Raw genomic sequence first — 17167 nt, 5'->3', positions numbered from 1 at the left:
GATGCCAGTGACACTACTGGTGTTCACATTTGTTGACAGTATCTGATGTTGTCATGACAGTTGTGTCAAACTATGTTTATTTATACTTTAATGCTTGTTTACTTGCAAGTCACTGGGGGCTGAATTATTTAGCAAATCACATCAGCCATGTGTATTTATCTGCGTCTGAAAAACAAAATTAAAAAGTCCCAAGTGTGAAATTCACTAGCATCCTTGACACCTTGACATAAATACCCAGGCGTGTTTCCCCAGGGCACTCAGTGGCTCTCATATCTCTGAGCCCTATTGTTGCTGTCAGGCTTGGGACTTCTATTCAGAGACTTTCCTCCTGAGACAACAGGCTCTTTGGGTAAAAAACAGACCACAATAATAAACATGACAGCATGCTCTGGTTCTTCATATGAACTAAGCAGCAGTGGAATAGCCACAAGCACAACCTGCATATAAAGAGGAAGTAAAAATCGTTTTTGAGGTTTTAAGTCAAACCCAAAGGTCAGTGTTATATTAGCTAGAAGCAAAACCCTATGATAACCCAAATAACTATCAACACTTTCCCAGTGTAATCATGGATGTTAATAGCACCAGTTTTGTTACTGCTGGGATGGGAAAATCCTGCAGTAGAATCTTTCTCTGTCTTTTCGTTTCTTCCAGTGGGTGGATTTCTCCGTTTAATACACCCTAAAAAGAGAAACTTCACAAACGATAGCAATCTCATGATGTAGCAAAAACACCGACTCAGATTGCTAATCCCTTATTCTCAGATGGATTACATTGTATACTATCTATTTCCTTGTATCCCCAAGGTCCTCCCACCTTACAACACTCCATACCTCTGAAGTCATGATGTCAACACTTGATTAGTCACGGATGCTTCCATTTACCCTTATGCTCCCTATCAGTAGGAAAGTTTGCTTATTTCTGTCTTCTCTCTCCTCTAATCCCCAAACAGACTTGCATCCTTCCTTTAACATTTTTTATTTTCTAGTTCCTCTCAACGCTTCACAGAGAAGAGATTTTTAATCCCCCCCTCTATTACTGATTTAGGCCAGTAGTTGATTGAAAACTGGAAAAGTGCTACAGCAGTCTCCTACACTATCCTGGGGCTTTTCACACTACTTAGAAAACACCATACATGGTGCCGGGGAGGGTTCAGGGATGCCTGGAGACCCTGCAATTGAGGGATGAATGCCTGGAGAGGGTAAACAAATGCCTCAGCCTAGGACAACTGTCAGACATTCTCTTCCAACGAAATCTGGAGAGAACCACAGGAGGATTCCCATTAAAACTAATTTGGATGTGCCATGCACATAATCTGTCTCTTGCAATAAAAAAACAAAGTGCTTTTGTCATTTTCCATCACTACAGCAATGCAAAGAAAAAAAAGAAAAAAGGAAGGGCTTGCAAAGTGAAGCTAAACCACCAAAGAGACAGGCACACACAGGCACACATTCACACTCGCAGAAAACCTAATCTCCCTCACATCTTATTAACTGTTCTCTCTGAAGATGTATACAGGCTGCCGAGAGACTTGCCTCCAATTTGGCAAAGCCAAGAGCATCCTAATGAGCTATGAAGAAAAGGAAGAACGCCCGTTGGAAGTTTCATATGGACATTTACAGGGTAGGGTAATTTTTAGGCTCACTAAAGCTCACTTTTATTTAGTGATTACATCTGGATTTGTAACTAAATTGTTATGGAAACTTGTCAAAAATGATATGTAAAGGAGAAATACATCATTGTGTTTTAAATATGGGCAGTAGAAGTGTGGCAGTGTGGATTAATTATACTTGCCCTTCCTTTTATTTTATCTTGATCGATATAATTCATGAAAACACAAACTGAATTCTTTTTTATTGCCGAGTGCTAATGAGTGCTGTGAAATTAATTACAGTAGAGTGTACAGAAATTTAGAGACCTGACACTTTAACTGTTTACGTTATGCTTAATGCAGAGCATTCAAAAGACGTTTAACATTGGTATCGACGACAATCTGCAGACCAGCAAATGAGCCTCACTGAGACAACAGGGATTCACATGAGAAAAAAAATTGCTGTATTGTCCAGAAACTAAAAACTGTTCTGATGAGAGAAATCAAATAAGGCTGCTCTGGAATGAACCCCAAAGGTAGTTGTTATTCTTGAGGAGGGAAATATAAAACTCAGGCAACACACTATTAGAAGCAGAAGCACATCAAGCCATTTTATTTGAAGGCTGTAGAAAAGAGTCGAGTCCACCCATGAGGCTCCCAGCTGCTCTGAGAGTAAGTAGATGTTGATATTAACAGCAAAGCCTCAGAGAAGGAGCGTCATGGTAGGAGCCTGACTGAAGCATTCAGAGGCAGCTGTGTTTCTGAACAAAGAGCTGACAATCACACTGTATTGTGTGCGTGACAATGAAACTAATGTCTCAAACACAGGCATAAGGGTGGCAGGGGGTGATCCACGCAGGCGAGCCGCTCTGTGACATGCCGCTCCTGCTGGGGGTACATCAGCAGCACTGAAAGTTAAACACCTGGTCGATTGCAATAAACTTGTCCAAGAGGGGGTTTTATAAATGTTTTCTTTGAGTTTTTTTCTTTTTTTAAGGGTGGGGGTAGAGTCTGCTATATTTCAGCAGTGCAGTTTAATCCTCACCTTTCTTTCAGAGAGCTTTTGCAGTCTGAAAACTAACACTAAAATTACTGGGCTGTCACTATCTGTAGTCAGTAGAGAAAAAAAGCTAAAGCACTTACTAAGACTTCAGCTAAAAGAGACACCAACATGAGCACCTGAGGGTGTTAGACAATGGAGAAGCAAAGTCGGAAAGAGAGGGAAGATATATAATTACTCAGTTCATGTGCGGATGAAACCGGCTCCATAGTCAATCATGAGCCCCAAAATAGTAATTGGGATCTGGTTAGACATTTTCATTGCAACAGACACACCGGATGCCTCCAGCCACTACCTGCATAAATACTGCTCAAAGTTTTCTACTGCATTTTGTTAGATTTTACTTAAAGGGACTGATAAATCATTGTTATAACACTTGAAAAAAAAAGCTTACTCAAAGTCAGTTTCTTAAGGTTAACACTCAATGGCTGTATATCACGTTTTTTTATGATTAAAATAATGCACGTGGAATATCTTGGAATTGGCTAGTTTATTGTGGGAAGATGATGGGATTAGAATTTAACATGTTTTGCAGATTATTTGATTTTTAGTTTAATAAGGGGAAATTCAAATGATCAAAAATCCAAACATTTTAGGAAAATTTTTGTCCTCAGCCTTTGAAATGGGAACAATTTTATCTAGGACAACTATGACCTAGAGATCAACCGATACAGTTTTTTTTTTTAAGGCCAATGTCATTTTTTTTATATCAGTCCAACCCATCCATGATATGGTCTGCTGATTTCTTTGGAGAGAATTCTTTAAGCCAATATTGCTTTTCCCTCCTCATTTACATAAGAAAAAATACATAATGATAACAAATGCAACACAAATCTGGATGTTTTTTTAATAATAACAAATCAAAGACAGCTAGCAAACTGTGGAAGTGTAAATTCATGTGGCTTACGTGATCCCAAGGCATGGCTGCAGAATGAAACACTGTCTCTTATCTGTTGATACCATTGCAGGAAAAAGATGGTTATATCGGCCAAAACATCATCTATCTGACCACTCCACTATCAGTAAAGATGCTGACCTCTTTTCAAACTCAAAGTCTTTCAAAGTAACATCATCTCCATGACTAATGAACAGATATGCTGCAATCAGGGCTGACTAATGCAACATTCCTGCTCGAATCCTTTGTTAGTATTTTGAATGCTTCGGTACCGTTCTCCAGGGAGAGCCATTCAAAGTTTTTGAAGATAACTGCAACAATGACTAACTGTGTTAAAAATTTGCTGAACAGAAATAAAAAAGTTAAATATTTTAGTAAATACTTTTCGTAAATATTGAAATCAATTATATCTACTTATATGTTTTAAAGGAAACTAATTGTTATTTGTGCTTGTTTCCTGTAAGGCATAGCCTGGGCTAAATAATCCCCTAAGATGAAAGTAACTAAATTATTTTTAACCAACAAAATGTAAATAGATATCTATCTCCAAAACAGAAAACACAAAAGCAATTTGGCCACCAAAACCTTTTCATCTTGAGCCTGAATTTAGCTAACAGACTGAATCTGCTGACATTCCAAGCAGATGAGGAATACCAAGCACAATGAATTGATATTCAAAGGTTTGCACAATAAAATATTAAAAAAGTCTTAGGGCCGGATTTATCAAGATCCAACTTTGCGTGCAGTAATTTGCGCTCGCAAACTGGAATTTTGCGCGAGGGGCTGAACCATGGTTTGCGGGTGATTTAACAAGAGTGATTGCGTAACTGGTGGAAGGTGCAAAACTGTTGGAGACGCCCTATTTAAATGATGGTTTTGCGCGTTTTGTGGTTTGCGGCAAAGTAGTTTGTAGTCTGTACAAACTAGTGCATTAAGAAATTAAATTTTACAGTGACCCCCCCAAAAAAAATAAAAAATAAATAAATAAATAAATATATATACATATATATATATATATATATATATATATATATATATATATATATATATATATATATATATATATATATATATATATATATATATAAAAATTGGCAACCTTTATTCCCTAAGGTGGTATGTGCTGCAGTAAAAAAAGCAAAAAAAAAAAAACTGGTGTTTTGTATTGGCCTGTGACAGTGGATGAGATCCCCGCAGCATTTGGCACGTTGCTCCACAGGCGCAGGGGGAGAACCCCGACCCCGTCGGACATCACTTCTGAAAAAACGAGATTGGGAGATCCCAGCTCTCGCTGCAACCGTATGCTGGAATGACCCAGATGCAAAAAAGTGCAATGTTGCAAGGAGTTTTGTGATATCTGGTATTGCGTGGATCCTCCTTGTGGCTGGCTCCAAATCCATTCGGAGTTCCCCCAACAGCTCCAAAATGGCAATGCTGGATAAACGATATGTTTTGATGATCGTTTCCTCGTTCATTGCAAAAATATTCACACGGAGTGAAAAAATGCGTTCTCTGCGTCTCCTTGCTTCATTTCAATGTCTCCTTCTTGCGACAATAACCGCTGCCATGTGTGCGCAATTACGCATACAGACCATTTGCACCTTCTTTTGAAACGTGTTAAATATAGAGTCAGATACCGTTAGCAAAATTGCTTTCAGGTTTGATAAATCACTTTGCGAGTGCTAAATTAATATATTTACATGTTCTCCTCCCACAAGACGCACTTTTGCGTGTAAACGCCCCATATTGCATATTCATTGCAGAAAAAGTACTAAATGGATAAGAGGCGCTATTTAGCACGTTTTAAAGACCAAATCCTTTTAGCACGCTGTTGATAGATCAGTTTGTACATTTTTTAGCGTGTACAGTGAAATAGCTCACGTTTTTATACACGCAAACCTTTGATAGATCCGGCCCTTAGAGTTTTACAAAAACTTACAAAGAAAAATAAATATCTGGCATAGTCTAAAATTCTTCTTGAATTAAGTCACTAGGTCTTGTATGGATACTGCCGGCAGGCAAATGTGAGGTAGAATCCTGGAAACAATGGATAAAATTCACTCCTTTAAGGGCTGTCAAACTAAACAATAGCAGCTGCATAAAAGTCAAAGTTCTGCATCACAACGTATGAAGGAAATGAAAGAGGACTGAATTCGATTTTTTAATGCATACCAGATATTCACGAAGGGATAAAACGCTTGGAAACGACATTACTGTTGTGTCAAATAGCATGCGGAGTAATACTTTTCACATTTCTGGATTCTGTTGGAACTAGACTATGACAACTTTTCAAAAGTCGTTATCATAACATTTATATAAACTCTTATGAAGTCAAACACATCCATGAAACACACAAACATGAAAAGAAGTTTTCTTCCTTTACATACTTTCCAGCTACATAATGAAAAAATCTACACATTAAATCCATTCATCACATTGGTTGTTTATTTTAGTTATTGTTTATAAAAATACAAAAAAAATGCTTCTCGAGATAAATAGAAGTTCTAATTAAGATGCTCAAGCAAATTGAATAACAATGCAAACATTTAGTATTTTCTTTTTCTTATGTGGTTTAATTGTGAATATTTATTTTGCTTCTTTATCTTATTAATAATTATGAACTTTTATTTTCATTCCTAACATTATGAATCCTTATAATTGGTACACTCGCAGGAAACCAAATTCCTATCACAATCAAGCCAGTCTGACTGTGGTTAGAGGTTTATGATCACTGTCAGACGCTGGTAATGTAATGATCTTGGTTCTGTTGTTTTTCTTTAAGCTTTCTGTTTCAAGTTTAGCCAGGTTTTTCATTGATTTCTAGCTTTTTTGGTGTGTCTGGATTCATTTAAGTTGCTTAGGTTTTTCTGTCTGTCCCCTGCTGCCTCCTTGTGTTCTTTTCCCTTGGCTTCCTCGTCAGCTCTAATCACACCTGTTCCCTATCAGCTCATTACCTCTACCTTTGTTCAGTCAGCCATAAATACACTCCCTCTGCAGTCCCTCTTTGCTGGTTCCTCGTCTTTACCTTTCCTCACCCTGGCTCCTTGTTGGTTTTTCCCTGATGTCTCCATGGTTCTGGTTAGTGTTTGATTTTTATGTTGGATTTTTGGATTCCTGTTTTTGTTAAACATTTTTTAAGTTGGATTTTTGGATTCCTGTTTTTGTTTACCATTTTTTTAAGTTGGATTTTTGGATACCTGTTTTTGTTGCCTTATCTTGCAATAAACCCTCCAAGAATTCACCTCTGCCTCCCAGCTTCTGCGTTTGGGTCCAATCTAAACCTTTTAACCAAATCGTGACAGAAGGAACCAGCCAAGAATGGACCCAGCAGAACACGGCCCGGACGCCCCCAGGAGAATTTCCATTATTCTCAGGAATGCTCTGGACTCCATTGCCGCTCTCAGTCCGCCTTGGAAGAGGGTGAGTGCGGCTGACCAGTTGAAGCCAGTATTCCTCTCTAACTCCTCACTTCTATCACCACCAGTTTTATCTGAGCTATTCGAGGAGTTGGAGTGGAACCGCCAAGCCGCCTTCGCCCAACTCTGCAATAGACCTCCACCACCCAAACCATCACTCCATCACCTTCCCACTCTGCTGTCTCTCACCTCCGATCCTGTTCCCCCACCATTACCAGCTGTGGGTCCTCCCCTGCCATCTGCTTCCTCCAGGCGCAAGCAACGCCGCCGGGGGAGGAAGACAACCACCTCTCCGGAGCGTCAGCCTGACTCCTCCTCTCCCTCTCCGGAGGGTCAGCCTGACTCCTTTTTCAGTCCCTCTCTTAACCTGGTTAGTTTCCCCTATGGCTTTAGTCGTCACCTCCATGACAAACAGCTAGCTTCTCGGGTTGGTAGGTTTAGACCTGCTTTCATAACTTCACCCCCCACAGTCAGAGCTCCCCATATACCAGAGTCAGATCTCTGGGGTTTCTTTTATGGGGAGAGGGAAGATCTTTTCCCTTTTCTGCCATCTCCATCAGCTCCTAGCAGTCCAGTTTCCCTAGCACCAGAGGCCGTTAGCAGGCTAGCTAGCCCAGCACCAGAGGCCGTTAGCAGGCTAGCTAGCCCAGCACCAGAGGCCGTTAGCAGGCTAGCTAGCCCAGCACCAGAGGCCGTTAGCAGGCTAGTTAGCCCAGCACCAGAGGCCGTTAGCAGGCTAGTTAGCCCAGCACCAGAGGCCGTTAGCAGGCTAGTTAGCCCAGCACCAGAGGCCGTTAGCAGGCTAGTTAGCCCAGCACCAGAGGCCGTTAGCAGGCTAGTTAGCCTAGCTCCAGAGACCCCTGAGCCCGCTCTGTGCCCTCTGGAGACCCCTGAGCCCGCTCTGTGCCCTCTGGAGACCCCTGAGCCCGCTCTGTGCCCTCTGGAGACCCCTGAGCCCGCTCTGTGCCCTCTGGAGACCCCTGAGCCCGCTCTGTGCCCTCTGGAGACCCCTGAGCACACTTTCAAAGAGGCTTCAGACTTTGGGGTTTGTGGGAGTACGCCTCCAAGAGCCCCTCAGCGGGAGCTCCAAGCCTCCAAGAGCCCTCTGCGGGCACTCCAAGCCCTCTCTGAGGCTGTTCCTGAACCACAGTCGGCGGCCCCCTCAGAACCTGATCCGGAACTGCGGTCGGCGGTCTCCTCTGGGTCTGCTCCTGAGCCGCAGTGGGCGGCCTCGTCTGATCCTGTTCCTGAGCCGCAGTGGGCGGCCTCGTCTGATCCTGTTCCTGAGCCGCAGTGGGCGGCCTCGTCTGATCCTGTTCCTGAGCCGCAGTGGGCGGCCTCGTCTGATCCTGTTCCTGAGCCGCAGTGGGCGGCCTCGTCTGAACCTGTTCCTGAGCCGCAGTGGGCGGCCTCGTCTGAACCTGTTCCTGAGCCGCAGTGGGCGGCCTCGTCTGAACCTGTTCCTGAGCCGCAGTGGGCGGCCTCGTCTGAACCTGTTCCTGAGCCGCAGTGGGCGGCCCAGTCTGATCCTGTTCCTGAGCCGCAGTGGGCGGCCCAGTCTGATCCTGTTCCTGAGCCGCAGTGGGCGGCCCAGTCTGATCCTGTTCCTGAGCCGCAGTGGGCGGCCCAGTCTGATCCTGTTCCTGAGCCGCAGTGGGCGGCCCAGTCTGATCCTGTTCCTGAGCCGCAGTGGGCGGCCCAGTCTGATCCTGTTCCTGAGCCGCAGTGGGCGGCCCAGTCTGATCCTGTTCCTGAGCCGCAGTGGGCGGCCCCTTCCGAGGCTGTTCCAGAGCCGCAGTGGGCGGCCCCTTCCGAGGCTGTTCCAGAGCCGCAGTGGGCGGCCCCTTCCGAGGCTGTTCCAGAGCCGCAGTGGGCGGCCCCTTCCGAGGCTGTTCCAGAGCCGCAGTGGGCGGCCCCTTCCGAGGCTGTTCCAGAGCCGCAGTGGGCGGCCCCTTCCGAGGCTGTTCCAGAGCCGCAGTCGACGGCTCCCTCTGAGCCTGTTGCAGAGCAACAGAAGCGGAGGCGGCGTCCTCCTCGGCGCATCCTGCGGAGGCGGCGTCCTCCTCCTAGGTTTCTGCTGCATTGGAGACGCCGGCCTCCAGAGCGTCTCTCTCAGCCCCGGCCCCGCGGCCGGCCTCCAGGGCGTCTCTCTCAGCCCCGGCCCCGCGGCCGGCCTCCAGGGCGTCTCTCTCAGCCCCGGCCCCGCGGCCGCCCTCCAGAGACTCTGCCTCGCCTCCGGCCCCGCGGCCGCCCTCCAGAGACTCTGCCTCGCCTCCGGCCCCGCGGCCGCCCTCCAGAGACTCTGCCTCGCCTCCGGCCCCGCGGCCGGCCTTTCAGAGACTTTCGATTGTCCTCGCCCACTCTGGATGGGTTGCGTTTTGTTTCTTGGACTGTTTTTGGCTTCTTTCCCCCCTTCCTGGTTCCCCCTCCGCCCACCCTGGGTTGTTTTTTTTTTTTTTTGCTTTTTGGACATTAAAGGGGCGTCTGGAATCCGCCCTTGAGTGGGGGGCTCTGTAATGATCTTGGTTCTGTTGTTTTTCTTTAAGCTTTCTGTTTCAAGTTTAGCCAGGTTTTTCATTGATTTCTAGCTTTTTTGGTGTGTCTGGATTCATTTAAGTTGCTTAGGTTTTTCTGTCTGTCCCCTGCTGCCTCCTTGTGTTCTTTTCCCTTGGCTTCCTCGTCAGCTCTAATCACACCTGTTCCCTATCAGCTCATTACCTCTACCTTTGTTCAGTCAGCCATAAATGCAGTCCCTCTTTGCTGGTTCCTCGTCTTTACCTTTCCTCACCCTGGCTCCTTGTTGGTTTTTCCCTGATGTCTCCATGGTTCTGGTTAGTGTTTGATTTTTATGTTGGATTTTTGGATTCCTGTTTTTGTTAAACATTTTTTAAGTTGGATTTTTGGATTCCTGTTTTTGTTTACCATTTTTTTAAGTTGGATTTTTGGATACCTGTTTTTGTTGCCTTATCTTGCAATAAACCCTCCAAGAATTCACCTCTGCCTCCCAGCTTCTGCGTTTGGGTCCAATCTAAACCTTTTAACCAAATCGTGACAGGTAATTACCAGCAGCATCCCTATTTTTCCTGTGAGCGGCAATTAGATTATATTTAATCCTCTCATCTTCCCTCAAACAGCCTCTCAAAAATTGTGAGAGACAATATCTTTTCTTGCAAACCACAAAACAGGCTTCTCTTGGACTTAAGCATGTTTTGGGTTTGCCATGACCCAGAATTTGCACAGGCACCCTTTCTTACTATGACCTTAAATATGAATGCTGCCAAGCAGGAGATAATAAAAAAAAAACCCTCCTTATTTTTATAGAGCATGAGTTAAAACATGATCCTCAAGGGATATCAAAATAAAAGCAAATTCTCCCTCAAATAAGCGAAAACATAAAGTAATTGAGGTTGAGGACATACAGCCCCCTGCTGGCAAAAATTATTCTCCATTAACCCAAATCCAGCAAAAGGAGTTTCATGATATTCTGTTGAATGTGAGCAACAGGTATGCTGCCACTTCTCAATAGAAAAGCCAGTTTTTACTGTTCCACTCAGCAGAACCCCTGTTAAAAATAATAATAAACATGTAATGCTGTAATACATGGTTACTGTTAGATTAACTGAGAGAATACATCGGATTATGGGAATGGTATTACTTATGACTCAATACTGGAAAAGTTAAATCTGTGCCTTTTTGTTAAATGATTTATGTTTCTAAAATATAACAAGTAATAGTTTTATATTTATCTAAAAATTAAACTAATGCTTATAATTATTATCTATTTTTCTCTGCAGATTATATTTATATTATTTAAGGAAGTATTCTGATCACATCAGTTCTTTGCTAAATACTTTATACATTTTCTACACGTCAGATTGATGGTAAATGAATGAGGGATTTATAAGAAAACTGAGCGCATAATGAATTCTAAATGGGAAGATTGTGATATTTGTTTTTGACATTTTGCAGCAATGTCTAATGCCAATAGGACCCGCTCCAATAAACTCATTCTTCTCTGTTTAAGTTAAAGAAGGATAATAGTTGAAATGTACAGAGGTGTGAGAAATAAGATAATCAAATAGTTGAATATGAGGGGGAGACATGATGATGTGTCAGTGTCGCCTACCTGATATCTCCTGATGAGGCGCATGGAGGAGGCTGAATCCTTTGGCGCTGTAAGCTTGTCTAACCTCGCTGCAGCTCCGCGCTTTGCTTTCTCCAGCAGATGACAGGGACAGCACCGACAGAGTACATAAGATGACCCGGAGTCTCCACATCGCACACATCAGTGAAATCCTAATAATAAAAAACGTCTGGTTGAGAAATACGAGCTCCGTTGGAATTAGAGAGATCCAAAGGCTTTATTTGGAGATTTTTTTTTTTTTTTTTAAGAAAAGAGCACGGTGTCAGGTGCTGATTTGCAAATAAGATAACTCCTCACTTAAGATACTGATGCGTCCGCCACATTTTCCGACAGAGAAGAGAAAAGAAGTCCACACTACTCCGTAAAGCGACACGATCCTGGTGAGGATGCAACCTGCTGGTGCTCGGTGTGCCAACAACTTCTCTCTTGTACAGCTGTCCTGTCTTTATGACAGCGAGAGGGAAGCAATATGCATGGGAGACGCGCGCTGCACAGCGAGCAGAGCGCACAAGGGCAGGGCAAAACGCGGAGTGGAGTGGCTCCACATCTAGGGGCGAGAACAGTCCTCAAGCTTTATGTATCCCTGGTCACGCACACTGCTGCAGCTTCAACAGGAAACATGTCAGAGGGTTTATGAGGAGCGGAGTGGAGGGAAACGTTGAATAAACAAACAAGTTGTTTCCAAGTCAAATTACCAGAACAAACCCCGCTGCTCTGTGTCTTATAATGAAACTTTATGATAGGGGGAAATTGATTTGCACTCCCACACACAGACCCACCCAGTTTGCTTGATTTCTGGAGACTTTTCCCATCTTGTTTTTTGAGTGCAAATAAAGTTTGGCTTTTTTTTTTTTTTTTTTTTTTTTTTTTTCTTTTGTTTTTTGTTTTGTTTATTTTTTTTTTTTTTTTTTTGCCTGGTAAATTAAAGTGTTACTTGGAAAAAGATCAGAGGAAATATGGCTCCTCAGCTATAGCCATGTCGTTTGAAACAGAGCTGGTGCTGAGATTTAGGAACTGGTGTAATATAATCAATCCATTTTCCTGTTGTTCAGTTTGAAGACATTTGAAGACACATGACAAAAATCTAAGCCACTGAAAATAAAACCAAATAAACATACATTTTTCTGTCCTTTTTTTGCTGCAAATCCTTTTTTCTATCAAGTTAGTAGGGCAATTCCTTAAGAAATGTTATGTCACTCTCTAAGTTCAGGTTTCAGTCCAAAACACAAAGGTTTCTTCAATATTCTGTGATCTTTAGCACCATTAAGTCAAAGTGGGAGATTATCCTTCTATTTTTTTAAAACATAAACACAGACTTTTTCCTTTTTGGAGCAAAAGGCAGGGTTCCCCTGTGCACACATGTAAGAACTGCTACTGCTCATCAAACATCTTTCTGCAACCATAGAATCAACATTAAGTAAGCTGACCAATATATAATTCTTATCATATGTTGGATCATACAATGAACAAAGGCGCTATCTTCTCCTCCTACTTTTTCTTTGCAGCATTTTCCATTTGCATGTGTTTTGTTTGTTTGAATCATTTATATATGTGTTTGCAGTGGTTTTTGTGTTTGCAGAACATTTGTAATTCACTTCTCTCTTTTCTGTGATTGTAGAATTTGTCCTTTGCATTTGCAGTGCTTTGGTGTGTTCATTTATTTGTTGAGTTCTTGAGTATACAGCTTTCGTTTCCAAGCCTGGGTTTTTTATTTGCAGTAGCTATTGAAATGTCTTTGCATTTGTTTATTTCCAAGGCATTTTCACCCCTCGGCCACCAAAGGTTACAATGGCTGCAAGCCTTTTTAGGAATTCCCTCATAATCCATTTAACTTGTTCAGTCATTCAAATTTTATAATTATCAAAGTTATACTGTAGATTGAATTTTCCATAATGCTGCACTACAGTACCAACAGCAAAATTATTATTCTGATGTGGGCATTTTTAGGTTAATTCATTTAAGACTTGGCAGTGACTGGAGTAGCTGAAATAACAGTTTTATAAATTGCACAAACTTTCAGGGCAGCAGTGCAATGCTGCTTAAGGGGGTTTGAAATGACTGAACTTGACTTGCTCCAAGGTAATGGCAGCATGCCATACTCAGTGGATAAGAATGATGCTCAGTTAACTATGAAAATAACTGAACTTTGTCGGGCACACTATTTAGGGTTTGATGAATTGCTTTGGAGGTGGTAAGGTAATGGATTTACATATACTCCTTCCAGTAATTTCCGAATTTTGGTCATCAGAATATTATATTATTATTCCTCAAGGCAACTATGATTTAAGTTTTTGTCTGCCTTCCACAATTTTAAATGTACTGTTCGATTTGCACCAAGTTTTTAGATCATCTTTGTGCATCGTATCAAGTTGGCACATGATATACGCACAATTGTTTTAAAGATTGTGACCTTGATATGGAAATATCTAAGGAGAAGTTGATATAAGAATAAGTTTTGGCTTTTATTTTAGAAGACTACAACAAGACTACAACAGGCTCTACCGGCACACTTAATGTAACACAAATGGTCTACCTTGCATTTCAAAGTATGTATAAAGAATTCTGTGGTGTGTTTCTTTTATGGCTTTGGAAGGTATAGTGTTTGTTTTTGTGGACAGCTTTAAATTGCAGTGTAAGTGCAGTTAATGGTTATTTATAGCAGTAAGCTATAAAGGGTAATCTAGAGAGTAGTGCTGCATTTAGCATTGAAAATTAGCAGACATGAGACACTGAGGGAGTTAAAACATTGTGATTCCTTATGGGGCTATAAAGTACAATATCCTACATCTAGAAGTGCATCTAGTTTATAAGTTTGAGTAAATAAATTGTGGAATCTAATTAAATTCTTATTCATAAAAATGATAAAACTACCGTACAATATATACATTTTTTAAATAATGTTGTTTCTTTCCGTGCTTCAGCATGAGCTAAAAAAATGTTTCAAATTGGTTTATTTCTTGATCTAAAAAAAAAGCATTTTACACAACCCATCAAAATATATTGATCAGGATTTTTTTTTTTCTGTGCGGGTTGGGTGAAGGGTTCTGGAGTGGATGGAGAGCATTTAAGGTAGTAGGGAATAGTTTGTGAAAATGGATTAATATCACTCATCAAGCTTGGGCACTGAATGTGGTGTCCCTTAAGGTTGATAACTTTGATCAAAAAAGCTTTATGTTCTACAAAAATAACGGATTTAAGTTTAAAAAGTATTAGAGCTTATTTTGTTTGCAGACGATACACATATTTACAAAATAATAAATAACAATTTGAATTGAACTTTATTGATCTTGCACTGGAGAAACTTAGCTCTTCATTTAACCCATCCTCTGCACAGTGAGCTGCCAATGTGAGGCGCCTGGGGAGCAGTATGGGGTTAAGGGTCTTGCTCAGGGACCCAGACTGCAGGCGGTGGGGATTAAACTGGGTACTCACAACTGTGCACAATCTCACTGCTCTAACTACTAGGCCATTCTTACCCAAAGCTAAAAATGACACAAAAAAAGGTTTTGACAAAAAAACCTTAAATTTATATCAAACTAAATTAATTATTTTAACATTATTTAGGAAATATTAATGGGAAAGTCATAATAAATGTGGTAAAGGTGAAACAAGTGGATAGTATACCATTCTTGAAATATGTGTGATTATTGACTACAAAATCTGCGGGAAACCTCACATTAAATATGTTCAGACTAAACCACTGTATCTAGAAGAATCACAATTCCAAAAACATTTTTAATATTATGAAGCTTTAAACAATCTCACTGTATAAAAGTATGGGGTAACAGCTACAGGACATCATTCAAACCGCTATGCGTGCTGCAGAAGAGCCATCAGTGTAAATCATTAGGCTGGCTTTAAAAGCCAAACTAATCCATTGTTCTGTCACTCTTACGTGCATAAATTCTCTGATCTGGTACAATTTTAAACCTCACAAATAATGTATAAGGATAGAAGTAAAGTTCCACAAGATAGCATACAAAAACATTTTCCTGAGATAGAAGGTGTAATTACAAGGTAGATTTGGTAGGAATGCATGATAAAATGCACTTTGTTGAGTTGAGTTTTAAACTTTCTTCTGAGAGGAACCAGAATAATGTGTTCATAAACACTAGGAATCAGAGTTTAGTGTACAGGCGTTAAATAGAAACAGTATTACTAACTGTTAATTTTTAATTAAAAAATGTATTTAACTACTTTTATGGATGGATGGATGGATGGATGGATGGATGGATGGATGGATGGATGGATGGATGGATGGATGGATGGATGGACAGACAGATGGGTGAATTGATTAATTCCTTTATTTAAAGTCATAGGGAAGTCATATTCAAAATTCAACTCATTCTGGCTTAAACATGTATATAAATGTACTCTTTATCAGACCACACTGTCCCAAATGTTAGAAAATTTCTATTTACAAAAAAAATCCTGTCTTAAAATCTGTTGGCTTTTTTCTCTACCTAATGCAGGCCAGTTAGCTATACGTCAGCTTGTACACCTAAATTCAGCGTAACATATATCAACGGTCATCTGTCAATACATTTTTTTTGGTCATAGAATCTTAATTCATATATCGCAGCTAATATACGCAACGGTTGAAATAAGACATAAGAATCATTTACTTTACTATTGAGTTACGTCCCAGTGTTCACAGGGATGGACGTCTGTGTCTTCGGCAGGCGTAGAGCTTGCGAGGCAAGGACTCAAACCTGTACGGCTGTAAGCCTTCTGCACCAAATGAAGTTTCTACCGCCCTGGCGTCCTCTTCCACAAGATCTTCATCCCCACTTTCCTCCTGCGCACCGGAGCGAGGTGCAGGGACGCGCACCGGAGCGAGGTGCAGAGACGCACGCCGGAGCGGGGTGCAGAGAGGCCCGTCATGGAGCGAGGCGCAGAGACGCACGCCGGAGCGGGGTGCAGAGAGGCCCGTCATGGAGCGAGGCGCAGAGACGCACGCCGGAGCGGGGTGCAGAGAGGCCCGTCATGGAGCGAGGCGCAGAGGCACGCTGGCGAGAGGCGCGTGTTGGAGGTGACCTCGCAGGCCAGCTACGCTGGAGAGGCCCACACGCGCAGCGTGCCGGAACGAGGATCCAGCGCTGGGGTGGAGGCGCGTGTTGGAGGTGACCTCGCTAAGGCCAGCTATGCTGGAGAGGCCCACACGCGCAGCGTGCCGGAACGAGGATCCAGCGCTGGGGTGGACGGTGCCCTCCATTATACCCGCCAAGTGCGCGTCTTTTAACAGACTGGGCCATTGACTCTGCTGCTCTTCACCATCTGGATTTTTATCTTTCTTTTTATCTTTTTTTTTTATTGGATTTGAATCGATTTTAACTTATCTTTTTATCTTTTATTGGATTTTAATCAATTAAACTTTTTAAAGCCCTGCTCACAATCGCCGCAGTCTGTTTGGTTTTTATGGTTTTTATTTAAGAGGATCGCACCTCTCGGGTGCCACATTAGTAAAATCTTCTTGAGCGGTCTTCAACGGGGGATCCGCGACCCCTAGGGGGTCTACGGAGGTACTGCATGAGGGTCTGCATGGTTAGTTGATATTTTTATATTCCCCCTGCATTTCCCCCCCCCCACTAATTGAAATGTCTTTAAATACTCATTAACATGAAATCAACACACTGTAGTAAACAGATAAATGGAGGCAGAAGATGTCTTTCAGTCATCAATGCTCACATTCAGCGACACACAGGAGCTCTTTCAAGCTGGGCACCGTTTCCTTCACAACACCCAGGAATCAGAATCAGAAAAACTTTAATAATCCCAGGGAGAAATTAATTTCTTTACATTACTCCATCTGTAATAGAGTGACTATAGGACACAATTTCATACAATATATATAAATAGGGGGTCCCGCTCCATCTCGCCATCAGTTTGGGGGTCCTTGGTCTGGAAAACATAGAAGACCCCTGTTCTTGAGGGTTTTACTATCCATGTAACTTGTTTGTTAAACCTGCCTGGTATAATTTTCCAGGATTCCAGTATTCCTTTTTAGTATGTATTGAAATGGAATTTCAAATGGAAAAAATTATTGAAATAATAAAAAAAAACA

At 42.1% G+C, this 17167-nt stretch overlaps 1 protein-coding gene across 3 annotated transcripts in view; it reads right to left on the bottom strand.

The window, feature by feature from the left end:
* gpc6a (glypican 6a) overlaps nucleotides 1–11638 on the bottom strand; it is a 201082-nt gene extending 189444 nt beyond the window's left edge. For 2 of the 3 annotated variants that reach the window (XM_038283894.1, XM_038283896.1), the window contains exons 1-2: nucleotides 11401–11638; nucleotides 11086–11255 (exon numbers count right to left, since the gene is read on the bottom strand). In XM_038283894.1, the coding sequence (XP_038139822.1) occupies nucleotides 11086–11255; nucleotides 11401–11426 (196 nt within the window). In that variant the 5' untranslated portion in view covers nucleotides 11427–11638. Of the gene's footprint in view, nucleotides 1–11085 lie in introns of all 3 variants that reach the window. The other variant, XM_038283897.1, reaches the window with a different exon arrangement.
* Between the last annotated feature and the right edge of the window lie 5529 nt (nucleotides 11639–17167).

The sequence above is a fragment of the Cyprinodon tularosa genome, unplaced genomic scaffold (assembly GCF_016077235.1).
Source record: "Cyprinodon tularosa strain WSP-4 unplaced genomic scaffold, ASM1607723v1 ctg197, whole genome shotgun sequence".
In the NCBI taxonomy this organism is placed as follows: domain Eukaryota; kingdom Metazoa; phylum Chordata; class Actinopteri; order Cyprinodontiformes; family Cyprinodontidae; genus Cyprinodon; species Cyprinodon tularosa.
Note: the sequence above shows the minus strand (reverse complement) of the source record. Positions and strands in the feature narration are given on the sequence as shown.